The sequence below is a fragment of the Otolemur garnettii genome, unplaced genomic scaffold (genome assembly GCF_000181295.1).
Source record: "Otolemur garnettii isolate 467f Iridium unplaced genomic scaffold, OtoGar3 scaffold00013, whole genome shotgun sequence".
Lineage (NCBI taxonomy): Eukaryota > Metazoa > Chordata > Mammalia > Primates > Galagidae > Otolemur > Otolemur garnettii.
The window spans coordinates 1,199,567-1,225,933 of NW_003852408.1; the positions used below are offsets into that span (position 1 = coordinate 1,199,567).

At 52.6% G+C, this 26,367-nt stretch overlaps 1 protein-coding gene across 1 annotated transcript; it reads left to right on the plus strand.

Moving 5' to 3' along the window:
* The first annotated feature begins 2,075 nt into the window (after window positions 1–2,075).
* ECEL1 (endothelin converting enzyme like 1) lies at window positions 2,076–10,374 on the plus strand. Its single transcript, XM_003784858.2, has 18 exons — window positions 2,076–2,214; window positions 3,177–4,043; window positions 4,586–4,654; window positions 4,761–4,871; window positions 4,971–5,063; window positions 5,234–5,358; window positions 5,847–6,069; window positions 6,546–6,644; window positions 7,039–7,113; window positions 7,247–7,350; window positions 7,644–7,702; window positions 7,777–7,828; window positions 8,381–8,448; window positions 8,559–8,683; window positions 8,966–9,031; window positions 9,401–9,496; window positions 9,747–9,823; window positions 9,958–10,374. Exons 2-18 carry the CDS (start codon window positions 3,249–3,251, stop codon window positions 10,055–10,057), a joined length of 2,337 nt encoding a protein of 778 aa, XP_003784906.1. The 5' UTR covers window positions 2,076–2,214; window positions 3,177–3,248; the 3' UTR covers window positions 10,058–10,374.
* The last annotated feature ends 15,993 nt before the right edge of the window (window positions 10,375–26,367 follow it).

Genomic DNA, 26,367 nt, shown 5'->3' on the forward strand with positions numbered 1-26,367 from the left:
GAGTTGAGGCTGCTCAGTGTTTCTTTCCCAGAACCCGGATCTGGCAGGGTGGCAGAGCTCTGCCCTTGGTCAGAAAGGAGCCAGAAGGTCAGCTCCCGAACGAACGTCTCACCTCTGCCCTGTGAACCCTCATCCTCCAAGCTGGCCATGAAGTTGCCTTAGTCAAGCTTAGCTGGGCACTGCTGTGGCCTGTTATTCTTTTGTAAAGGACTTACAGAGTCATCTTGGCAACTAGGGGTGAAGAGGACCCCCAAAAGAGATGGAGGAAGCTAGAGGCGTCCCCCTCCACTTATCTACACTCCCAGCTTCCCTTTCTGAGGACAGGTGGAAGAGTCAAGGAGATGGGCCTTGGCTCCGCTTAATCAGCAGGCCATGCTAAGGTGACCAGGACTGAGTGGCCAAAGCCAAGACAACGCTGGAAGGCCCAGGTTGCTGCACTCTGGGCTGGGGTCATGCTGGTGGAGCCCAGAGGGCTGGTGTGGGGGAAGGGGTAGAGCCAGTCAGACAGGGTCCCTGACTGGGAGGCCAATGAACAGATAACGAAGGCTAAGTCTGGGAGAGGGATGGCCACAAGGAGGGGGGGAAGAGGGGGTTAGAACCTGGGCCCCCACTCCCTGTGGATAAAGCAGGAGACTCCCTAGGGAAATATGTTTGCCTCTGTGCCTTCCTGTCGGAAAAGAGTCGGCTCCCTGAGACAATATCCATTTTTATATTTCTTGGAAATTTCACGGCATTCATTTCAGGGAAAATAAAAGCTGTCATTGCTGGAGAAATGATACCAATCAGGGCCTGAAAAGGCTGGAAAATTATCCTCCTGGAGATGGAACATTGAGGGAAAAATGCAGATTAAAAGCACAAAGAGCCACTTTGCCACCTCCTTGCCCTCCCCTCCCCATCATGGAATCACCCCATTTTAAGTAATTCCATCTTTCCACGCTATTATTAACAGGATCCAAGAAGACCACATGGGGCAGAGGAGGACCCTGGGGTGGCCAGGGATGGAGGCAGAAGATCCACGGTGGGGGCTTTGAGATGAAGCAATGGAGAGACAGAACAGGAAGGACAGGGGCAGAGATGGCCACTCAGGGCCAAGGGCTCAGTTGCTGGGCTGATGTGCTACCACAGAGGAGGGGGACAGAGTGACGGGTGAGTCCCTTGAGTCCCAACCTTGTCCTGGTTTTTATCAGATGGTGCTCCAGGCTGTCTCAGGCATTGTTTAGGCTAGTCCTGCAGGCTGGAATGGCCAGTTCTGTGTCCAATGTGGGCCAGGCCAAATGGCTACTGTTGGGACACAGGCAGAAGTGGGCTCTGCCTCTAGGCAGGGGCAGGTACTGCGTTAATAAAGCAAGTTCAACTGTAAGAAGGTCTGGCGGGTAAATTCAGAGCCCCTCCCCCCAGCCTGTCCTCCCACCAGCTCACATACCAGGGTCTGAGGTTCTGGGCTGCTGGGGAGGGATGGGCTCCGGCCCTCCCTATGTTCCAGGGGAGGCCCCTCTCAGCCTTTTCTTTCTACTTGGGCCAGGGACGACGTCCTGAGCAGGGACCCAGGGCCAGGTAAGGCTGGGCCTTCAGGCAGGGCTCTCCAATGCTCTCCCCTCTACCGGGCGCTGAGGAAAGGGGGCGCACCCAACTTGATGCCTCAGCGCCCTCGGGGAGGGCTGACCCGGGGCAGGGGCTGGAAGGAGGACGAGGAAGACCCTACTGAAAGTGTGCTGGGTGCCAGGCGCGGTGTGGAGGATACGGACTTCTACCGGGGCGGCCTGGGCCCCTCGGAGGAGCCCCTTGGGCGGTGCTCTGGTACGGTGGGCTCGGCTAGGACCATCTCTCTTTCTCCGATCTGGCTTCAGCCCTTCCCAGCGGACTGGTGGGCTCGAAGAGGGCAGGGGATCGTAGGGGACCCCTCCTGGGAGTAGCGGCTTCCCCGGAGTCCCCGACCGGAGCCCGTGCACTACCCTCTCGAGCGTGCCCGCGCGGCCGCCGCGCTGCCAGGTAGCCTGGAGAGACGCAAGCAGAAGGAGGGGGGCGCGGGGCGGGTGGAGGAGGGTGGAGCCGCCGGCGCGCCCCCTCCCTGGGGCCGGCGGGCTGCGCGGCGCGGCGGCAGAGGAGGCGGCGGGCGCACGGGGAAAGCGGTCAGCTTGCCGCTCCTCTTCGGCCCAGGCCCGGGCTCAGGCCCGACCCTCTCTGTTCCCGCGCGGCCCGGCGCGCACCTGCGGGGTAAGTGTCTGTCGGCCGAGTCCGCTGCCGCCACGGCCACCATCCCGGCCACCTCCACTACCGCCGCGGCCGCCGTGCCGAGCCTCCTGGCTTTGTCTGCTTCCTCGAGGCTGCGGCTCCGGCTGCGGCTGCGGCTCCCGGGCTGGGCTTTCGGGCTCCGCGGGCTGCGCGGCGCGGCACCAGGACTTGGGGCGCTCCCGGCCAGCTCGCGCACCGCCGGGGGTGAAACTTCGCCCAAGTTTGGGTTCTGGGGAGAACCTGTTGAAGCTGGGAGTGGCCCGGGGCGGGGACGGAGGACAACTGGTCTGAGGATCTTGTCAGGGCCGTCGGGGTAGGAGCTGTCTTCCTGATCCTGGGCCCACGGCGCGCGCCGCTAGGGAAGGGGCTGCTGCGTATTTGGGTCATGGAGCAAAAGGAGCCAGAGACTGGGCTAGGAGTGGTCCCGCGGACTTTGGCGAGAACAAAGTTTGGTTCCTTGGCCGCTTTGTTGATAGCCTCAGTCCAGTGCGGAGAGCTGAAAGCGCTTTAGGGTCCGCATAGATGCGCCCCTGACCACACCTCCTTTCTCCAGCCTGGGCTCTTTCCCCCTCCTCCACCTCGCCTCGGCTGTGGCTGACCATTCGCGCAAAGACAGGCAAAGGGAAGAGCGACGGCCTTTCGGTGAAAGGCTACTAGGTGCCAGGCCGCGTGCATGACTCCTCCTGTTTCATATCAGGGGCCTCCCACTCCTGCGGCCAGCACGTGTGTGCAAGGAATTGGGGGGCAGAGAAAGGATTGCACGGTGCATGCAGGGTGAGGTGGCCACGCTGAGCTTTCTTCTTTGCTCATTCCTGGAGTGGGGAGGCCTGGGTCAGTGGTTGGGGGTTCTGCCCCTAGGCCGAGCCCCACCTCTCTGTGCTAGTGGGCCCGTCGGGCTACGGCTACACCACGCCTCTCTGAGCCTGCCTCTGTCCTTCCTACAGCTGCAGCCCGGGGCCATGCGGAGGAAGCCGGTGGCCCGGCGCATCGTGTAGCCGCAGTGGCTAAGGGGAACCATGGAGGCCCCGTATTCAATGACAGCGCACTATGACGAATTCCAGGAGGTCAAGTATGTGAGCCGGTGTGGTGCTAGCGGCTCGCGTGGTGCCTCGCTGCCCCCAGGCTTCCCGCTGAGCGCAGGGCGCAGCTCCTCCGGGGCCCGGACCGGACTGCCACGCTGGAACCGACGCGAGGTGTGCCTGCTGTCGGGGCTGGTGTTCGCCGCAGGCCTGTGCGCCATCCTGGCGGCCATGCTGGCGCTCAAGTACCTGGGCCCCGGCTCTACTGGCGGTGGCGGCGGCGGGGCCTGTCCGGAGGGATGCCCTGAGCGCAAGGCCTTTGCGCGCGCTGCGCGCTTCCTGGCTTCCAACCTGGACGTCAGCATCGACCCATGCCAGGACTTCTACTCGTTCGCCTGCGGGGGATGGCTGCGGCGCCACGCCATCCCCGACGACAAGCTCACTTATGGCACCATCGCGGCCATCGGCGAGCAGAATGAGGAGAGGCTACGGCGCCTGTTGGCGCGGCCCGGGGGTGGCCCGGGCGGCACGGCCCAGCGCAAGGTGCGCGCCTTCTTCCGCTCGTGCCTCGACATGCGGGAGATTGAGCGGCTCGGCCCGCGGCCCATGCTCGAGGTCATCGAGGACTGCGGGGGCTGGGACCTAGGTGGGGCGCCGGAGCGCCCAGGGGCCGCGGCGCGCTGGGACCTCAACCGGCTTCTGTACAAGGCACAGGGCGTCTACAGCGCTGCTGCACTCTTCTCGCTCACGGTCAGCCTGGACGACAGGAACTCCTCACGCTATGTCATCCGCGTGAGTGCATCCCCCCAAACACCTTGCAGGCAGCCTGCAGGGACCTGTGCCTGCGAGGCGGGTGCAGAGGGGAGGGAAGAGGGAGGACAGCCAGCGTGCAGGGACGGAGCGCGGGAGGAGGGCGCGAGTAATTTCCCTTGGGTAATTGCGGTGTTTAGCTGAGCCGCGGGAGCCGCAATTTCTCAGCCCTATGGGGGGCGGTGAGGGCGTGGAGGGAGAGACATACCGAGGGCTGAGGCTACTGTCCTATGGAGCTGGGGCTGCTTGGGATGCCAGGGACCCCAATTCTCAGTGTGGAGGCGGGAGGGAGATTCTCTGCGCAGGTGGGGGAAGTGCAGGCTTACAGGGGAAGGATTGTGGACTGGGCTTTGCCATGGTGCCCCCAGGATGGGACTGGCAGTGATGAGGGCTTTGACCAGCTTGTCTAGGTGTTGAGAAGGACTGGTGTCTTTGTGCCCCTGGCATGTCCTGTTTGAGCATTTGGGAGGAATTCAGTCTGTTTGGGGACCTGGCATGTTTATCTCTGGTCCCTGTCTCCCCAGATTGACCAGGATGGGCTCACCCTGCCAGAGAGGACTTTGTACCTAGCTCAGGATGAGGAAAGTGAGAAGGTGCTGGGCCTGGGATGGGGTTGCAGGGAAGGCCTGGGGCTCTGGGAGGGATGAACTTGGCCCAGGCCTGTCCTCCACCCTGAAGGAGCTCCCTCTCCTGGAGCAGATCCTGGCAGCGTACAGGGTGTTCATGGAGCGTGTACTCAGCCTGCTGGGTGCGGATGCCGTGGAGCAGAAGGCCCAGGAGATATTGCAGCTGGAGCAGCGCCTGGCCAACGTGAGCAGCCATGGCCTGGGGATGCCCTGGACCAGGGGTGGGGACTATGGTGGGCCCAAAGTGAACTGGGCCTCCTTCCATTCTGATTTCCACCTCCAGATCACTGTGTCAGAGTATGATGATCTCCGGCGAGATGTTAGTTCCATGTACAACAAGGTGACGCTGGGGCAGCTGCAGAAGATCACTCCCCATGTGAGTGTGACCCGCAGTCCTGTGGCAGGCAGAATATCGAGTGCTGATTCTGGGACTATCTGGTCATCCCTCCCCAAAGATGGGCAAGGTCTTCCCTGTCCACAGGTCTCCATGTCCTCTTACCTCTCTCTGACATCCCAGTCTCACTGTCCCTGCCGTTGGCCCTGTAGTTGCGGTGGAAGTGGCTGCTGGACCAGATCTTCCAGGAGGACTTCTCAGAGGATGAGGAGGTGGTGCTGTTGGCCACGGACTATATGCAGCAGGTGTCCCAGCTCATTCGCTCTACACCCCACAGGTACTGCTGCATTATACCCCACCCCTGCACCCTAGACCTGTCACCTGGGTAAGCTTTGAGTTTCCCACTCCACCTCTGTCCAGCTGCCACACTGGGAAGGCAGATCATGCCTCTGAGATAGGAATCCAGAACCCTTGGTTTACACCCTGACTTTCCCACCTGTTTGGTGGGAGCTGGGCAAGGCTGGGAGCTTCTTGAGCTGTTGTTTCCTCACCTGGGGATGGCTAGAAAGGGAAAGCGTGGACGCACTCTGCTGTCCCCCTGACATCAGGGATGTTGTTGGTAACAAGAGTGTCCAACTGTGTGACTGGAGCTCAGGATGCTCCAGCTCAGCCTCTGTTTACCTGGAATGATTTCTTCAACCTTTCTTGTGGGTTGTGTGAATGCTAGGTCCAGGTTCAGCTAGGGGGCACAGGGTGGGGTGCCCACAGGTTGGGTGGCCTATATGCATATCTTTCTGGACACTACCTGCTTCACCTGTCCCCCAGGATCCTGCACAACTATCTGGTGTGGCGTGTGGTGGTGGTCCTGAGTGAGCATCTGTCACCACCTTTCCGTGAAGCGCTCCACGAGCTGGCACGTGAGATGGAGGGTAGTGACAAGCCGCAGGAGCTGGCTCGGGTCTGCCTGGGCCAGGCCAACCGCCACTTTGGCATGGCACTTGGCGCCCTCTTTGTACATGAGCACTTCTCAGCTGCCAGCAAAGCCAAGGTGTGCAGTCCTGGGGTAGGTGGGGGTACAGGTGCTGAGCCAAGTGTGGAGCTCTCCTCTGGCCTTGGTCCTAGTGTGGGGAGCCCAACATGTCTCCCTGCAGTCAGGGTATCTGATCTGGCTTAGGGGCTCAGCCCTCTTTGGTCCTCACCAAGCTTCCTCCTCCAGGAAGCCTATCTAGTTTGTAAGCGCCAGGTGGCCCTCCCTGCCAAGCCTTCCCAGCCATGCTCAGGAGGAGTGGTCTTAGCGATGTCCATTGTGATTGCTGCAGCAGTTTCTCTTTCCAGACTGTGAGCTTATTGTTGGGGGTGCAGGGCCTGGATCCCCACTGCCAAGGTCTCCTCTTGCTGCTCAGCATCAATTGCTGAGCGTAGGAGTGGTAGGGAATGACAGAGGTACTCCTCATGCCAGGAGCTGGGGGTCCAGAGGGAAAGCTTGCTTGGGTTGACCCTTGCTCCCTGACCCCTGACCCGCAGGTGCAGCAGCTGGTAGAAGACATCAAATACATCTTGGGCCAGCGCCTGGAGGAGCTGGACTGGATGGATGCTGAGACCAAGGCAGCTGCTCGGGCCAAGGTGAGCTGGGCCCTCCTCCCATCTGTTGGTTCCAGGCACATGTATTGAGTGCCTACTGTGTGCCAATGAATGACGACAAATGCTGTGGGTGTGGTGGCTTATGTCTGTGGTCCCAGTAACTGAGACTGAGGTGGCAGGATCACTTGAGGCTAAGAGTTTGAGGCTGTAGTGAGCTATGATCGCACCACTGCATGCATTTCAGCCTGACAGAGCAAGACTGTCTCAAAAAACAAAAACAAAAGGAACAAAGATAGTTTCGAGGAGGTGACATTACCCCATCAGCCTCCCCAACCTGTCACCCATACCCAAGCTGACTTGGCATTCCTCCCTTGGTGGTGGGGGGGGGCTGTCCTCCTAGACCCCTGGCCACTCTCACCCAGCCCCTGGCCTGCAGCTCCAGTACATGATGGTGATGGTTGGCTACCCAGACTTCCTGCTCAAACCCGAGGCCGTGGACAAGGAATATGAGGTGGGTCCCATTCCCCTGCCAGCCTAGACTGACTGCATCAGCCCCTCAGCTGACAGTACCCACCAGGGCAAGCGGCTTGCACAACCCAATCCTGCCCTGGCCTGGTACTGAGCACTACCCATCCCCCACACAGTTTGAGGTCCACGAGAAAACCTACTTCAAGAACATCTTGAACAGCATCCGCTTCAGCATCCAGCTCTCAGTCAAGAAAATTCGGCAGGAGGTGGACAAGTCCACGTGGGTGCCTGACCCTCGGGTCAAAGGAAGGCCGTGGGGAGAGGGCTCCTGTCTAAGGGCAGGCGCTAGGGGGAGAACTGCCCATCATAGCTCTGTGGGTGTGCAGGGGGTAGGGGCCTGCCCAGGGCATGGAGTGGGGGCGGTTAAGGTGGGAGCCAAGGCCAGGGTGGCTTTGATGCACTGTCAGGAGAGGGCTGTGGCTTGGTCATGGGGTGGCCTTCAAGGAGAAGCTAGGAGGTGAGGGTGTTGGGAAGGGAATGTGCCCCTCAGCTGAGCCCAGCTTCATTTCCCAGATGGCTGCTGCCCCCACAGGCGCTCAATGCCTACTATCTACCCAACAAGAACCAAATGGGTAAGGGGGTGTGTCCCAACAGGGGTGGGGCCTGAAAGTGGGAGGGTCTCCCACTGACCACACCTTCCTCCTAGTATTTCCTGCTGGCATCCTGCAGCCAACCCTGTATGACCCTGACTTCCCACAGTGAGTACAAAACCTGCCCCAGAGGCAGCCAAGCAGACCCGGCCTGCTAGGTGTATATGGGGAGGGGGGTTCAGCTCAGATGGCCCTAGAACCTGACTCAGTCCTGGCGTCATCATGGCCATAGACTCTAGTTCCATAGTCCCACTTCATCCTTGGTTATTTAGAAAAATGTATAGATTTTTTACTTTTAACTTCCTGGGTTCTTCCCTGCTTGTTTGAGGCTTGGTTAGGTGTTTGTAACCCTAGTGATGGGGTAGAAGGCCAGGCCCCTCCCCCATGGGTGCCTCAGTTTCCCTTCTGTCTCCATGCAACACTCTTTTACTTCCCACCCATTCTGTTAGCTGTTGTTTCTGAAAGGCAGCTGGACAGGTGCTGCTGGCCTCTCTCACAGCTTATGAGGAAGCTGGGGCACAAGTGCCCCAGGATGCACAGATACCTCCATGGCCTCCCTGTGCCACCTCCTGGCCTGGCTGGGAGCCTTCTAGGCCTGGGCAGCAGTGTGGGGCTCTCAGACATCAGGGCTAGGGCCTGACGCTGCTGCCATGGGCCCAGGTCTCTGAACTACGGGGGCATTGGCACCATCATTGGGCATGAGCTGACCCACGGCTACGATGATTGGGGTGAGGCCTATGGGGACCTGGGGGGTGGCTGGGAAAGCAGGGCAAGTGGAGGGAGGAGAAGGGTCTCTGGGTTGAGGATTAATCTTGGTCTGCTCACTTGCCACTGGCAGGTGGCCAATATGGCCACGCTGGAAACCTGCTGCCCTGGTGGACGGAGGCCTCCCACAGCCACTTCTTGCGAAAGGCAGAGTGCGTTGTCCACCTCTATGACAATTTCACTGTCTACAACCAGCGGGTGAGGCCACTTCCTGGCCCCTGGGACCCTTGAGCCTGGCTGGCATGGACTAGGAGCATCATACACACCCATGTGCACGTGCACGAGTTCACAGCCCTGCACACACCTTCAGTTCCTGTGCACACTTACACAGGCACATGATGAGTTCACACAGACTCACATGGAGGTCGGGGAGGGAGGAAAGGGGTAGAGTCCCACCCAAACCCTCCAAGTGAGGGGAGGGAAGGAGAGGGTGGGCAGGAGTTAGAGGCCGGCCCAAGACAGTTAGCCTCTTCCTTGCAGGTGAACGGGAAGCACACGCTTGGGGAGAACATCGCGGATATGGGCGGCCTCAAGCTTGCTTACTATGTGAGCTGCCCCCACCTGGCCTGTTCCCTGGAGGAAGAAGGGTGGGGGGCTGATAAAGACTCCAGATGAGAGACAGAGCCACCCCTCCTTGCCCTTCTGCTGCTCTCCAGCCTGTGCTGGGCACACAGTCCACTGGAAGAGGAAACAGTCATGGGCCTCACCTCACCTCCACAGGGAGTGCAGGGAGGGCTACCTGGAGGGGGTGGCACCTGCCTGGGGTCATGGACTCAGCCCAGTGGGTGGTATGCAGGGCTGGAGCTGATGAGGGGCTGCTGTTATCTTGGACTGTCATCTGGGTGGAGGGTGGTTGGAAGGAGCCAGTGCCCAGGTCAGGGTGGGCACAGAGCTCCATGCTATCTGCATCCCTAGGCCTATCAGAAGTGGGTGCGGGAGCATGGCCCAGAGCACCCGCTGCACCGGCTCAAGTACACACACAACCAGCTCTTCTTCATTGCCTTTGCCCAGGTGGGCTGGGTGGGGGTGAGACTGGGGGCTGGGCAGTGGAGACACAGCATCCAGGCTTGGTCCTAGCCCTACCTGACCCAGGCCTATCATGGCTAGCCCCATAGGTCCAGCCTGTCTCCCATCACCTGTCCTCTCATAGGTGGGCCCTGTGATTCCAAGGGGGGCATTAAGGCCTAGCATGCCCCGGGAGGGCAGTGGATACCTGGCCTCATCTCTCCCTCTTCTCCTTCCCACCCCCTCATGGGCCCAGAACTGGTGCATCAAACGGCGGTCGCAATCCATCTACCTGCAGGTGCTGACTGACAAGCACGCACCTGAGCACTACAGGTGTGCCCCCGCCTACTGGGCCTCATCCCCACTTGTGTCTGGGGGCTGTGGAGGGGTTGGGAAGGGATAGAGTCAGCCCTGGCAGCTTGGTGGCTCCTGGGCCCCACACTGCATGGGTCTCTCCCCTACCCCAGGGTGCTGGGCAGTGTGTCCCAGTTTGAGGAGTTTGGCCGGGCCTTCCACTGTCCCAAAGACTCACCCATGAACCCTGCCCACAAGTGCTCTGTGTGGTAAACCTGGCTGCTGCCCACGCATCCCCATTGCCCTGCACGAATCATCTCCTGCCAACTGCCGGGACAGGCATGTACCCGGTGCCAGCCTCTTTGAGCACCACCTGCCTCCCCAGCCCATCTAGGACCTGACCCCCTGCTGTCCCTCATTTTTTAAGAGGCCTGGAGCAAGGGTGGGTTTGGACTCTGGGGAGGTGGGGGACAGATGCTGGCCCCAGCCTCTGCTCTAGGGGGTTAGGCCCCCTGCCAGACTGGATTGTACAGACCCCACCTTTGCTGTATTATTGCTGCTAATTCTGGTTAATAAATCACTGTACTGTTGCCGTGGCCTCTTCAAGGGTCCCTAGCGCAGGCAGAGCTGGAGGGAGCCCTCTGCAGGAAAGCACAGGCCTTAGCACAGCTAGGACCCTAGAGGGACTTCCTGGTCACTCTGGTTCAGCCACCTCTGTCCCACCTCCACTGGGCTCTTCTATCTTTTCACCAACCTCCAATTCCTCCTTGACCCAGCCTACCTCCCCCAAAGCCTTGTAGTTTGGTGACCAGCATTCCAGAGTGATGCTTGGACTTACGTCCCTTGAAATCTGAAGGAGGATATGCTCCTGGCATGTCTTAGCCCGGCCTTGGCATCAGCTTCCCCTCTGAAAAGAGAGATTGTAGCCCATGATCCATATGACATCTCTCTCAGCCTCTCCTCCGGCCTGGAGGTGGGGCTCCCGACATGGACAGGGATGGACGGGGAGCAGGGAGTGCTGCATGGGCTGGACACAGATGCCTGGTCAGCCCTGCCCAATCACTGAGTGAGGATTCTCATTTGGACAGCCCTTCTTGGGGATCCCTAGCATCTGCATTGATGGGGAACTGGCGGGACCTGCTTTTCCTCCCATGTCTGTTTTTCTTACTTTAGGGGCAGCTTAGAGGGATTAACCTCTCCCTGGTCACTGCTTGCTATATCTAGTCCCCATCTCCTAAATCAGTGGTGAATCTCTTGCCAGCCCAGCTCCTGTCCTCATGTGCAGAAAGTCTTGCTTTGTCCCGAGACTTGAATAAAATTTAAAAAGTCCCTGAGGACCAGATGAAGTGGCTCATACCTATAATCCTAGCACTCTGGGAAGCTGAGGCAGGTGGATCGCTTGAGCTCAGGAGTTTGAGATCAGGCTGGATAGGAGTGAGACCCAGTCTCTACCAAAAAATGGGCCTGTGTTTCCTTCTACTTGAAAGGCTGAGGAAGGAGGATCACTTGAACTCAGGAGTTTGAGGTTGCTGAGCTAGGCTGATGCCATGGCATTATAGCCTGAGTGACAAAGTGAGGCTCCGTCTCAAAACACCAAAAAGTCCCTGTGATTTGAGCCCTTGGTGCCACAATAATGCATGGCCCTGAGGAGGTGGCTAGAACTGACAAGGCCACCCATGGGAGTGGCCAGTCTAGGAAGGTGTGGCTATAGGTTCAAAGGTGCCAGGGAGACTGCAGAGGGTACCCTGCTCTGTTCTGGGTGTGGAGCCTGGCTCAGGGATGCTTGTCAAGGGCTCCTTATGGCTTCTTGGAGGATCCTGGGCCCTGTGTAGGTGCTGAGTGTCTGGACCTGTCCTCTGGGCTGGGCACATACACAACCATGTCCCTTGGGCAACTGGGAAAGAGGGAACGTCCTCCCCTTCTTTGGCCCTCTCATCCCTCTGGCCTGGGGTCCTGGCTGGACTTAGGATCTTCAGGCCATGCCTTCTTGCCCCCTACTCTGGGTGCCCCAGTTCCACCCAAGACCAATCCCTTCTGTCTCCTCGCCAGCTTAGGGAAGGCTTTGGGATCAGGGGTCCTGTGGTGTGAGCCTCCAATAGAACCGACAGGGCCACTTCTGTCCTTCTCAGAAAATACAATGAGGCCTGGACACTCCTGGGGCCAAGCTCCTCCCTCTCTGTGCCCTGCAGAGGATGCCAGTGGTGGCCAGTTAGGGAGTGGCCTGAGAGAGGACATGATGTTCCCAGTCTCAAGGCCAGCCCAGAGCAGGTGGCCTGATGCCCAGTGTCAGTGTGCTCACCAAGCCCTAGGAGCATCCTCACTGCAGTCCAGTGAGGTAGACACAGCAAGACACCCCTTTAATAGATGAAGCCTCAGGCCCAGCCCAGGGCCACCCTGCTTGTGTCAGGTGATAGGCATGTCTTGGATTCTTGGTCCTGCCCAGCTCAGGTGCCCATGCCTTAGTGTCAGCTGTTAGGAAATGGCACACGCAGCAGAGACCACAGCCATTTCTTTGTCTGCCAGGCCCCATACTGGGAGCTGCAGTGAGGATTTACTGACTGATTGTTCTGGGGTAAAGGGGCATGAATGAGCTCGGCACAGCTGCTCACCTGGCTACTGAGATTCAGGGGGCATTGGCTCAGCTGTGCAGGCCCTTTCTGGGTAATTCTAGAAGTGGCTGAGGGGCGGGTTGTTGTAGGGTTGGCTGGGTGCATCCCCTGAGCATGGACTTACCTGCAGTGGACTCCTGTGCACAGCTCACTGGATGACAGGAAGCAGTCTTGAGTGGAGCCCCCAAGAGCAGGGACATAAAGGAGCCGGGATGGGTTCCAACTGCATTTAAGCTTCTGGGCTTCCACCTGTGTCTGCCTCTGCATGGAGATCAGGATCTGGCTAGGCCTCTATACCACCAGGTTCTGTCACCCACAGCTTTGTGCTACCATTGGCTAACTTTGGCAAGGGATTCACCTTCTCTGACCCAGGAGTGTTATCAGCAGACAAGGTGTGAGGGGTACTCCAGTGCTGGCCTATAGCTGCCTGTGAGGATGGATTGAAGTGGGTGCCCCTCTTCCCTCCTGAGGACTATGTGGCTGCCACCTCAGCGGTGCCCACACCCTGCTATGAGGCTGCAAGACAGTGAGCATGACTCAAATCCTTGAGGCCAAGGATACTAGGGTCACCTTTCAGCTCTGGGGGCCCTGGTGTGTTACCACATAGAGATTCAGGGAGGATCAGAAGCCAGCTGGAGAGGGGGGCTCGTGCCAAGCCTCCCTTCCTAGGGCCAACGAGGAGACATTGGTGAATGTGGGAGCTGGGCCCAGCTCCAGCTTTGTGACCCTGGGATTTCTGGGGCACAGAGAAAGGGACGCAGGGCGGCTGGTGCCACTGAGCAGCCCTGAGTCCCAGGCTGTTCTAACCAGTGCCATGGCGCCCAGATTTAAGTGTCTGCCATCCCTGTGGTGGCTTCTATGCTGACCAGATGTCTAGCACCCTGGTGACCTCAGCCTATGGGGGCCTTAAATACAATATTTTTCAATGGCTGAATACCCCATTTCAAATCCGTTGGAAGCCCAGAGTCCTCCATATGCAAGTGTGTCTGGGGGTGGTTCTCAGGAGCTTGGGTTTCTCCTCAGGCTGTTTGAGTGTGCGGGTCCTCGCCCATTCCCATTCTCCTTATGCCGGGGAACACTCTGATTCCTGCCCTCACTGGGTGCCACCCACACAAAACTGGGTAGAGCCACAGGCTTTGCTGAAAGTTTGAGGTGCTGGAGGGAGCATGGCCCATTAGCCCCTGAGATCTGCTATTTCTTTCTTTCCTCCCTCCCCTTTCTGGGCCTCTCCTTGTTCCCCCAAGCTGGAATGAGGAACCCACTTTCCCTGGATTTATTATAAAGAGTAATTCTCCCTCCCCACTGCTGGTCCCCAGCCCGTGCAAAGGCTGAGCACTCTCTTTCCCCAAGGGCCACCCTGTGGCAGGACAGGGCCAGGAGGGCTGCCCAGCTCTCCTTCCCCCATGCCTGCAGCCCCTAATTGCAATACTGCAGAGGGTTTATTTTACAAATATGAATTTCACTGTCTCCTACCCCTTAGAAAGCAGAAGGGACTATAATTCCTTTCTGCTTAAATTATTTAATAGCATTTCCCCCTTCCCACTCCTCTTGCAAGGGACACTTCACACTTCCACCATCTCCCTTGGCCCATGGGGAGGGGGATGACGGGGACTTCTTGTGAAACCAAGACTCTTTAGGCTTTGGAATGAACAGCCAGCCCCCCCTGATGTAGGTCACAGCAATCCATCCACAAGAGGCGGGTCTTCAGAGTACTTTAGGGAGAATAACACAGGTCGCCAATGTTGCTGTTTATGGTTCTTACGTATGCTTATAGAAGTTTCAGGACAATGGGAAACTTGGCCCATCTGCCCCAAGGAAGTCTTTGCTCTATAAGCTCACTTGTCATTTCATCTTGGAACTGATGGATTTGGACTGCACATAAATGACCAAGACCTTGGCAGCTGTGTACTTCCTCCTCATCTGAGGACAGTGACTCTTCTCTGTAGCACCCAACAGGCGAAAACTTGGCCTTGCCTGGAAAACTGCAGAGGGGGATTCTAACTTACAAGGCCCCTTCCCCTTAGGGAAAACTCTAGTTGTGTCCTGGTCTGACCTTGCCTGCAGTTGGTATAGTGAGCTAGATTCCATATCCCTGTGTCCTGCTGGGGTCCCTGCTCCTGTGACCCCTCTTCATATGGTCTAAGGTCCCTCCCCCTCCAGGCCAAATGTCTGCTTTGTCTTGATTGCTCTCCATGTGACCTGACCTGTGGCTCTTCTTGGGTCTCTCTCCTGGGCCTCCTTCTCATCGCCTGGGTTGGGGGTTCTCAGCCCTTGCTTGTTTGCAGCCATCTTTGAGGTGCTACCTCGCATGTCCCACTGGCTGTGACCCCCACTCCTCCCCATTGGTTGTGGTTCATTTTACCCTGTGTCACAAGCCCACGTCAGCCTTCTCCCTGACAGCTGGTGTGCTCTGATGCAGCAGAAACAAACCGACCTGAGCAATGAGTGGAGGGACAGGAAGCTTCTGACACTCTCCACTCACAGTGGCACCAGATGAAACCTACTCACAGATCGGTTCCCTCTGAGGGAAAGTTCCCTCCGAGAGAAGCTGGGAGACTTCTCTCTCTTGGGCAAATGGAGAAACATCACACTGAACAGGCAGGGAAGCACTCGGGCACAGGCCCACCCTGGGTACCTTGTGCATCTGGGAAGGAATCCTCAATGCCCAGCTTCTCCCTGTGGAAAGGAGGGTTTGGATCTTACGTATGGTACCCTAACTCTGAGGTTCCTCACAGTCTGGCTCTTAATTCACCAACTCTGGGAGCAGAGCGGACAAGACACACAAGTGTCTCTAGACCACAGGAAAAAAGCAGTGCTTTTATATGGGCACACAAGCCCTCCTGGGCTTCATCCTGCAGGAGCAGTGCAGAGAGGGGGCTTGTAAAACACAGCCCCAGCCAAACATGGTGGCTCCCACCTGCAACCCCAGCACTTTGGGAGGCTGAGGTGGGAGGATCACTTGACCCCAGGAGTTCGAGGTCAGCCTGAGCAACACAGTAAGACCCCAACTCTACAAAAACTTAAAAATTTAGCCAGGCTTGGTGGCTTCTGCCTCCCAAATAAGTGGAGGGACCATTGAGCCCAGGCGTTCCAGAGACCCTGTTTCTCTCTAAAAACAAAACAAAACAAAACATTCTAACCCCCCCTAAATAAAAATACAGGCCCCTCTTTCTCCTTACAAAGTGTTTGTGCTGTGCATCCAGTGCCCTGGTTCCACAGCCACCTCCCAGAGGACTCCATTCCAAACCTCTTAGCTTTATGAACAGAAGGGAACAGGCATATGTGAGTGCCCCTAAATCATAGAAGTGGTTTTAAACAGGTGTGCAGCCTGGATGAGGTGGCTCACTCCTGTAATCCTAGCACTTTGGGAGGCACAGCCCAGTGGATTGCTTGGACTCAGGAGTTCGAGACCAGCCTGAGCCAGAGTGAGACCCCATCTCCAAAAATAGCCAGATATTGTGGTGGGCGCCTGTAGTCCCAGCTACTCAGGAGGCCGAGGCAAGAGAATCATTTGAGCCCAAGAGTTTGAGGTTGCTGTGAGCTGTGATGGCACAGCACTCAACTGAGGGCAACAAAATGAGGCTCTATGTCAAAAAAATAAAAAATAAAAACAAACCAACAACAACAAAGAAAAAAAACCCAGGTGTACAAATGCTTCCAGGGATTATACACCCTTGGAGTAGCAGAAATGGAGTAGGACCATGCAGCTCCCATTTTCTCTCTAAAAGGGCTCACAGCCCACACTTCCACTGGCTTCTCGACAGCCTGACTTCTAACGAACTTGCACAGGGAGCTAACCTGAGAAACAAGTACGAGCCCTTCGACAGCTGGCACCAGAGCTTGGTACTTCATGAGCCTTCCCTCCGGCTCACCCCAGTGATAAATCCAGGTCCACCCATTCTTCCTGGAAGGAGTTTGGCCATGTGCCAAGTGGAAGAACTTTTATAGCTTCCACCACCTACGGGACTGTCTCTTTAATGACCTAGCTCTAGGCATCAATGAATCTTGGCATTCCTGAGTGGCTCTAGACAACAGATTCCAGCAGCCATCTCTCCAGGACCAGAAAGAGAGTGCAGACTAAACAGGCATTTTCCAGGGGTCCTCCTCTCAGCCTAATGCAGAGAGAATTAGAGATAAATGCCTGTATTCAGGTTCACCAAGAAGATAGAAGGAGCTGGAACATATAGCCAACACCCTGACCTTTCCAAGTATATGTAGAGGGGCTGGTTCCTATATTACAGTCTTGGGCTACTGACATGATGTGGCACATCTTAAGCTCCAGGGGTTTACTACCAATGGAGACAATAGTCAGGAGACATACAAAGATTTGAGACACACTTTATACTCTATGCTGGATGGATTGGGGAGATTCTTCTCTTACATAAGACCAATCTGACATAACTGGGAGAAGGAGTCATCCCATCTAATTCAACAAAACCAAACAGAGAATCAAGGAAAATGAAGAAACAGAGGACTATATCCCAAATAAAAAATTAAGATAAATCTCCAGAAATCAATCCATGTGAAGTATAGATATGTGATTTACCAAATAGGGAATTCAATGTAATGGTCATAAAGATACTTACTGAAGTCAGGAGAGCAATGTAAGAATGCACCGAGAATTTCAACAAAGAGACATAAAGTATAAAAAAGTACCAAACAGAAATCAGAGAGCTAAAGAATACTATAACTGAACTGAAAAGGGAGGGTCAACAGCAGACAAAACCAAGCAGAGGGAAGGATCAGTGGGCTCCAAGACGAGTCACTGGAAATCATCCAGTCTAAGGAGTAAAAAGAAAAAAGAATGAGCCAGGCACCGTGGCTCATGCCTGTAATCCTAGCACTCTGGGAGGCCGAGGTGAGAGGATCACTTGAGGAAAGGAGCGTGAGACCAGCCTGAGCAAGAGCAAGGCTTCATCTCTACTAAACCCAAAAAATAATTAGCTGGGCATTGTGGCAGGTGCCTGTAGTCCCACCTGCTTGAGACTCTGAGGTACGAGAATTGTTTGAATCCAGAAATTTGATGTTGCTGTGAGCTGCTAGGCTGAGCCACAGCACTCTAGCTTGGGCAACAGAGCCAGGCTGGTATCTCATGCCTGTAAGCCTAGCACTCTGGGAGGCTGAGGTGGGTAGATTGCTTGAGCTCACAAGTTTAAAATCAGTCTGAGCCAGAGTGAAATCACTAAAAATAGCCAGACATTCTGGTGGGCACCTGTAGTCCCAGCTACTTTGGAAGCTGAGGCAAGAGAATCACTTAAGCCCAGGAGTTTGAAGTTGCTGTGAGTTGTAACACCATAGCACTCTACTGAGGGTAACAAAGTTAGACTCTGTCTTAAAAAAAAAAAAAAAAAACAGTAGTGTTTCTATATACTAACAACTAGTTGTCTGAAGTAAAAACTAAGAAAACAATCTCATTACAATAGCATTAAAAAAATACCTTTCACTGGGCGGCGCCTGTGGCTCAAAGGAGTAGGGTGCTGGCCCCATATACCAGATGTGGTGGGTTCAAATTTGGCCCCAACCAAAAACTGCGGAAAAAAAAAAAAAAAAAACCTTTCACCTTTCACCTTTCACCTAGGAAGTGAAAGATCTGCATATTGAAAACTATAAAACATTCAAAGAGGTTGAATGGTTTGGAAGAATTAATATTGCTAAAATGTTCATACTACTCTAAGCAATCTATAAATTCAATGCAATATCTATCAAAATTCCAATGTCATTCTTCACAGAAATAGAAAAAGCAATCATAAAATGTATATGGAATCACAAATAGCCCTGAATAGCCAAGCAATCTTAATCAAAAAGAAGAAAGATGGAGACTTTTCTTATCAAAATATATTATGGAGCTATAGTAATTAAACCAGCATGGTACTTACATAAAAACAGGCACATTGACCAGTGGGATAGGATAGAGAGTCCAGAATTAAACCCACACATGTATGGTCAACTGATTTTCAGAAAAGGTGGTGAGAACCACAGTGGGGAAGGGACAATCTCTTCAATAAACAATTCTGGGAAAACTGGATAACAACATGCCGAACAATGAAAACAGGCCCCTACACAAGAATCATTGACGTTAATAAATTTAAAGACTCAAATGCAAGGCATGAGCTATACACATAAAGCTACTAGAATAAAACAGGAGGGGGGAGTATCATGACATTGGTCTTGGCAGAAATTTCTTAGATATGATATCAAAACACAGGAAATGAAAACAAAAATAGAAAAGTGGGATTACATAAAATGAAAAGGCTTCTGCATAGCCAAGGAAACAGTTATAGTGAAGGGATAGTCCATAGAGTAGGAGGAAATATTTGCATATCATACATTGGGTAAAGGACTAATATCCAAATATACAAGAGCTCAAAACTGCTTAATAACCTGAAAACAATCCTATTTGAATAAAGGGCAAAGGACGTACATAGACATTTCTTTAAAAAAGACATACAAATGGCCAGCTCATTTATGAAAAAATCACCCAATGTCTCTAATCATCAGAGAAATGCAAATTAAAACCACAAGGTGATATCACATCATGCTTGTTAGATTAGCTATTATCAAAAGATGAAAGACAGCAACTGCTGGCAAGGATGTTGAGAAAAGGGAACCCTTAAGAAATGTTTGTGGTACTGTAAATTAGTACAGCCATGTTGGAAAATGTATGAAGTTTCCTCAAAAAACAAAAACAATATGCTTGTAAGGCCAACGATATGCTTGTAACGATATGCTGGGAGGCCAAGGTGGGTGGATAGCTTCAGCTTACGAGTTTGAGACCAGACCAAGCAAAAGCAAGACCTCATCTCTGAAAAATAGCCAGGCGTTATAGTGGGCACCTGTAGTCCCAGCTATTTGGGAGGTTGAGGCAAGAGGATCGCTTGAGGCCAAGAGTTTGAGGTTGTTGTGAGCTATACCACCATAGCACTCCACCAGAGGCAAGAAAGTAAGACTCTGTCTCAAACAAACAAACAAACAAATGAAAAAAAAAAACCAACTAAAACTAGAATTACTTGTACTAGGTGATCCAGCAATCCCACTGCCAGGAACATACCCAAAGGGACTGAAATCAGTATGCCAAAGATGTAAATAGCCAAGATGTAAAAACAACCTAAGAATCCCTCGGCAGGTGAACGGATTTTAAAAGTGTCGCATATATACACAATGGAATATTATTCAGCCTTAAAAACAATGGGGAGTTTTGTCACTGCAACAACATAGATGAACATAGCAGCTATGAAATATAGCAACTGTTGGCAAGGATGTTGAGAAAAGGGAACCCTTAAATATTATTTGTGACATTGAAACCACAAGGAGATCTCACACCAAGCCTGTTAGATTGGCTATTAGCAAAAGATGAAGGCGACTGTTGGCAAGGATGTTGAGAAAAGGGAAGTCCTAAGTACAGGATAGAGGGTATTATGTTAAGTAAGCCAGGCACAGAGAGACAAATGCAGTATGATCTCACTTATATGTGGAATCTTAAAAAGTTGAATTCATAGAAGTGGAGAGCAGAATGGGAGCAGCAGCTGGCTTGCGGGGAGGACAGGGAAGGGGAGACTTTTGCTAACAGATGCAAAGCTACATTTGGATCTGAGGAATAAGTTCTGGGGTTCTGTTGCACAGCAAGGTGACTATAGTTAATAATAACATATTGTATATTTAAAAATAGCTGAAAGAGAGGATTTTAAATGTTCTCATTGCAAAGAAATGATAAATATGTGAGGTGATGAATATGCCAGGCAGCCTGACGTATTCATCCCACAATGTATACATGTATTGAAACCTCATGTTGTATTCCATAAGTATACACAATTGTTATTTGTCAATTAAAAATTAAATAAAACTATAAACACATATACAAATAAATAAAGTATCCTCATCAATCACAAAAGGTACTTCCTCCTCCCTACGCTTCCTGCCACCCTGGTGCAGGGTTCCAGGTGCCCAGAGGGCCAGATAGGGCACATGGTTTGTCCGAGCTGGGCCAGTGTCCAGCATGAGCTCATCATGTTGGAAGGAACTGAGGCTGCGCTGGCTTCCCCGACCTCGGCTGCCGCCCAGAAGCCGGGAGCCTCTGGCAGCAGCTCAGGGCTGATTCATTGGGCCGGGAGGCAGCTCAAATCCCCAAGCCCTTGTCACATGGTGCTGTTAAACCGCATCACTCCTTATCTATACTTTGCATAAATACCAATAAAAAATGCCTCCCACCATCCTGTGGGGCCAAACTATTGCAGGGGCTGCTGTCAGGGATCTGTGTGGAGAGCTCTGAAGGCAGTTCCTTTGGGGAGAACTTTCTTCCCACCTGAGGAGCCCTGGCCAGGTATGGGGGGGCATCTGCCAGCTGAATAACCACAAATTTGCAAATCTGGTGAGCAAAGAAAAGGCCAGAATGGGCCACTGGAGCCTGGACGTGTCCTTGTTAAGGCAGATGATGTCCTCACCATTTGGGGGGGACAGCTGTTTCCCACTTGAGGGGCTGCTCATGAAGCACGTGACTAGTTCCCCAGCATCAAGCCAAGAGTGTTGGCAACATCCGGGGTCCCTGGTGCCAGATTATATCAAGGTGAACTTCCAGCCATGTGCTGGTGTTGGGGTTGGGAAGCTCCTGTCAGTGTCATTGGGAGCCAGTAGCCTTGGAGCCACCTTAGATGACAGGGTGGAATTGCAGCTCCTCAGCAATTTCCTTCAGGCCCCTGGAGGCCCCTCTGGGGGGCGGGGAGGCAGGGTCTCAGGGGGACTCCCTCTAGGGGCGAAGACCAGTCACGTAGATGCTAACCAGGTGGGGAGACCTGTTTCTAGAAGCAGGGGGCCAAGGGTGGCATCAGATACAACCTCAGCACCAAGGTCAGGAGAACAGCGCAGCCGGCCTCCCGGTTGAGTCCTCTTGAGAGGCTACTGGTAGCATGCTGGTTACGCCCCTTCTTCCCAGTGGAGCTGTGCAGGGGCAGGGTTTCGAGGGGCTCCTTGAGCAGGGGGCCTTCCAGGTCTGGTGGGAACTGAACCTGCAATGGCCTTGGGGTCCCTGCCTGGTCTGCACTCTGCAGGGAGCCAGGTGCCCACAGTCATAGGGGTTGTTCGGCCTTAGGGGGCCTGCCCAGGGCCCAACATCTTCCTCCAGGGGATGCAGAAAGATGATGGGACCACCTGGACCTCAAGGGTTTGGACATCAGACCCTCCTGAGCATCTGCTGTGTGCTGGGCAGCGAGCACCCAAAGACAGGAATGACAGCTCCTCATATTTAGTACAGAGCTCTGTGCTGGCACTTTTACCCTTCAACTTGGCACCTACCCCATGTAGTTCTCATGTGTCCTGAATGAAGAGAATGGGGTGCTGCAGACCAGAACTTGACATGCACCCCCTCCCCTGATTGCACACTTTTAGCGGATTGAGATGGATTAGAGTTCAGCGTGTCTGCCTAAGTGGATTTATGGATTATATGATCTAGTTTTAACCAAACTCATCCTCCAACATGGTCAAATGGCTTATAAAAGATTCCTGTAAAGAAACTGCAGGTAACACCAATAATCCGAGCAGGTGAACAACAGCAGATGTGGCAGTGCTGAGATTTCCTTATGACTCCTGCGGAGAGCTCACATCCCCAGAGGTGCAGATCTGACTAGAATTTAGCCTTAGTTATTATAAAAATAAGCAGAACAAAAATCCCTTTGAGGTAGCCCTGCCCTGTCTCACTGGGGAAGCTGCCCTGGGTGACTTGTCCCTTGAGGTATTAGTCAACAGCAGCATGAAATCTACCTGGCTAGCAAGCCCATGTACAAAACTAAGCTTTCACAAAAGAGAACCCCCTGCAATTTTTTCCCAGCGATGTTTAAAGTTATGTGCCGTTCAACCCAGTACATTTTGATGTTTCCCCAAGCGATGATAAATATTAAGACAAAAAACACTACCTACCACCAGGCAGACATTTACTCTTTCTGCTGCAGTACAAATGGCAGAAACAATGAACAGTGAATGATCTGTCGACAAACTGAAAGGCATTTCTCTGTCAGCAAACACTGTTGGAAGACGTAGAGAAACGGCACCGATGGGAAGAAACGCGTGTTAGAGCAAATTACCCAGTGTGGGAGGTTTGCTGTACAGTGGGCTGAAAGCACAGATGTTTCTAACACGTCTCAACTTAAGTTATTTGCTGGATTCTGTTCCAATAATGAAATACACAAACCATTTTTTGTATGTGTGAGCTATTAAGGAAAGATACAGCAGAGAAGATATATCGCCAACAGTTAAATGCCTTGTTTGATAAAAACAATGTCATATGGGGGAAACTGTGGAAATATGAAGCCACTGATGGGACAGCTACTCAGAAAGATTTTTTTTTTTTTTTTTGAGACAGAGTCTCACTATGTCACCCTGGGTAGAGTGCTGTGGCGTCACGCCTTACAGAAGTGATTCTCTTGCCTCAGTCTCCCATGTAGCTGGGACTATAGGTACCCCACCACAACACCCAGCTATTTCTTGGTTGTAGTTGTCATTGTTGTTTGGCGGGCCCAGGCTGGATTGGAATCTGCCAGCTCTGGTGTACATGGCTGGTGGCGTAGACACTGAGCTACAGGCACCGAGCCCAGAAAGGATTTTTTAATGAAAGGATTCTGGGTAAAGATTGGGTGCCCAGGTAGCATCACCTGCAAAACTCACTCATCAGTTCATGTATAGTCCAATCATTGCAGGAAAAAAGTAGAAACCCACACATAAAATGCGGCAGGGGGCATCAGTAGGGTTAATTTTATAAGACCAACATTGTTGTATTAGACTAGGAGCTTTATGATACTTGATAATGAGATTTGGTGTGACCTGAAAACTTCCCAACCACAAAGAGTGCATCCTCTTTATGGCAAAGTATGGGAAAGAGGCTCGGCGCCTGTAACACAGTGGTTATAGTACCAGCCACATACACCAAGGTTGGTGGGTTCTAACCTGGCCCAGGCCAGCTAAACAACAATGACACTACAACAACAACAAAAAAATAGCCAGGTGTGGGCAGTGCCTGTGGCTCAAAGGAGTAAGGTGCTGGCCCCATATGCCAGAGATGGCGGGTTCAAACCCAGCCCTGGCCAAAAAAATAAAATAAAATAAAATAAAAAATAGCCAGGTGTTGTGGCAGGTGCCTGTAGGCCTAGCTACATGGGAAGCTGAGGCAAGAAAATTGCTTAAGCCAAAGAGTTAGAGGTTGCTGTGAGCTGTGACACCATAGCACTCTACCAAGGGTGACATAGTGAGACTCTGTCTCAAAAAAGAAATAGAAAAAAGTACAGAAAGAATTGTCCTAAATTCTTGTTTTCTTCCTCCTAATTTTCCCTCCCTTCTTTTTCTTCTTCTTCTTCTTCTTTTTTTTTTCTTTTTTGAGCTGTGGCGTCACAGCTCACAGCAACCTCCAACTCTTGGGCTTAAGTGATATTCTTGCCTCAGCCTCCCAAGCAGCTGGGACTACAGGTGCCCACCACAATGCCCAGTTATTTTTTGTTGCAGTTGTCATTGTTGGTTAGCTGTCCCAGGCCAGATTTGAACCTGCCAACATTGGTGTATGTGGCTGGCAATATAACCAGTGTGCTATGGGTGCCAAGCCCCTCCTTTCTTCTTAAAGATTGATACGCTGTTATTTCTTGCGGTGACAAGAGCCATCAGTCATAGGCAGTGAGTAAAAACCTTGAAAGGGGCCTGGTGGCCTAACATTCTGGGAGGCTGAGGCTGGAGGATTGCTCCAGCTCAGGAGTTCGAGATCAGCCTGAGTAAGCGTGAGACCCCCATCTCTACTAGAAATAGAGAAAATAGCCAGGCACTGTGACAGGCACCTGCAGTACCAGCTACTTGGGAGGCTGAGCCAGGAGGATCATTGAGCCAGGTAGTTTAATGTTGCTGTAAGTTTGGCTGATGCCATGGCACTCTAACTGGGCAACAGAGTAAGACTCTGTCTCAAACAAAAACAAAAAGTTTGAAAAGAATAAATGTATTTTCTCTGCATCTGCCCGTTCAAGATAAAGATGTCCTTTTAAGGAAAAATGAGAAAGTAATATCTTAGAATGAAAATTCATGCTAAAAAAAGAGCATTCTTCTTCTTCTTCTTTTATTTTTTTGAGACAGTTTTACTTTGTGACCCTGGGTAGAGTGCTATGGCATCATCATAGCTCACAGCAGCCTCGAACTCTTGGGCTCAAGCCATCCTCTGGCCTCAGTTTTTCTATTTTTAGTAGAGACAGGGGCTTGTACTTGCTCAGGCTGGTCACAAACTCCTGAGCTCAAGTGACCCATCCACTTCAGCCTCCCAAAGTGCTAGGATTACAGGCATGAGCCACTGTAACTAGCCTGCTTTTTAAAATTCAGATATGATTTACATACCATAAAATTCATACTTCTATTTTATTTTTTAGAGACTGGGCCTCAATATGTTGCCCAGGCTGGAAACCAGTGGCTCTTATCACAGTGCACTGCAACCTGAAACTCCTGGGCTTACTTGAGCTTCCTGCCTCAGTCTCCCAGTAACTGGGAATCCAGGTGACACACCTCTGTACCTGGCAAAATTTACCCTTTTACAAGGCACACTTCAGGGATTTCTAGAATATTCACAAAGTATTTATATTCACACAGCAGGGCAACCATTGCTAATTCCAGAGTAATCTGTTTTTCAAACTTGTAGAGTTTTAAAATACAGAGATCTGGCTGGGCATACAGGGATCCAGCTGGGCCCAGTGACTCATGCCTGTGATCCTAGCACTCTGGAAGGCCAAGGTGGGTGGATTGCTTGAGCTCAGGAGTTTGAGACCAGCCTGAACAAGAGCAAGACCCCAGCTCTACTAGAAATAGAAAAACTAGCCGGGCATTGTGGCAGGTGCCTGTAGTCCCAGCTAATCTGGAGGCTGAGGCAAGAGGATTGCTCAAGCCAAAGAGTTTGAGGTTGCTGTGAGCTATGATGATGTCATGGCACTCTACCCAGGGTGACAGAGTGAGATTGTCTCAAAAAAAGAATAATAAAATGAAATAAAATAAGATACAGAGATCCTTGGGCTTTGAGCCCTTCACAAAAGAAACATGCAACAACTTCCCATTGGCTTATAAGACCAACTAACTGCAACAGGGAAGACAAAAATATTTTAGCTAGATTTTGACAAAAATCTTTGCATAATTAGTAGGTGAAATTTAAACATGAGGATGATAATTTAGTAAGCCTAGCTAACCACATCTTTCTTCCATTCAGCTCCCATATTTTTGTGACAGTCACTAAAGCCCAGAATTGAAATAAATTGTCCTGAGGCCCAGACCTTCAAATTGATGTTTTTCTGTTCAATCAAGACTTTAGTAAATAAGGAACCATACTCAATCACGTTACTATTTCTAGAGTGTAAAATGCTTTTTTGGTACCTTTGTAAATGTACAAATAAATTCATAAATACTACAAAATTTGCCAAAACAAACAGTTGATTTCAACTTTGTGTAATTATTTTGTTTTCTATGGGGCAGGTTGGACACTCACTGAATATAGCTGTACTGGGGTGGGTGCTCCAGAATGCTGTTGGGTGGAGATCAGAAATATATGGCGTCTACTTCTCCCTTCTGGGTTCCCAGCACCCACCTCAAAGACTAGACCTCTATCCCATCAGTAGCCAGAGTGCTAATTTCCCAGTGGGAGCCTGTCACGGCCCTCCTCCAAGACCTCTACTCACACAACACCCCCCATCTAGACTTCAAACCCACCCCCATCTCTCCCCACCCCTCCTTACCTCTCAGGCTTCAGCTTCTTCAGCCACCCACCCTCTGATCCCCCCCCCCACCCGCGCTGATTGCTGCCTCAGGGCCTTCCTACTGCTGCTCTGCACAGCTCAAGCCCCACTTTGTTCAGGTCTCTTGTTCAACTGTTCAACAGTCCCTCTGTAACCTCCTGGTGCGCACTATCCACCCCTGCACTTACACTCTGTGCCCATGCACACGTGATTTTGATTTCTAGAATGTATTACTGGCATTACATTG

What these genes read in the sequence shown, in the direction of transcription:
- ECEL1 (XM_003784858.2), top strand. Translation starts at nt 3,249, where the DNA reads ATGGAGGCCCCGTATTCAATGACAGCGCACTATGACGAATTCCAGGAG. An exon ending in ATTCGCTCTACACCCCACAG is followed by an intron (nt 5,359 to 5,846) that starts GTACTGCTGCAT and finishes CCTGTCCCCCAG; the next exon opens with GATCCTGCACAACTATCTGG. An exon ending in AGGCAGCTGCTCGGGCCAAG is followed by an intron (nt 6,645 to 7,038) that starts GTGAGCTGGGCC and finishes CCTGGCCTGCAG; the next exon opens with CTCCAGTACATGATGGTGAT.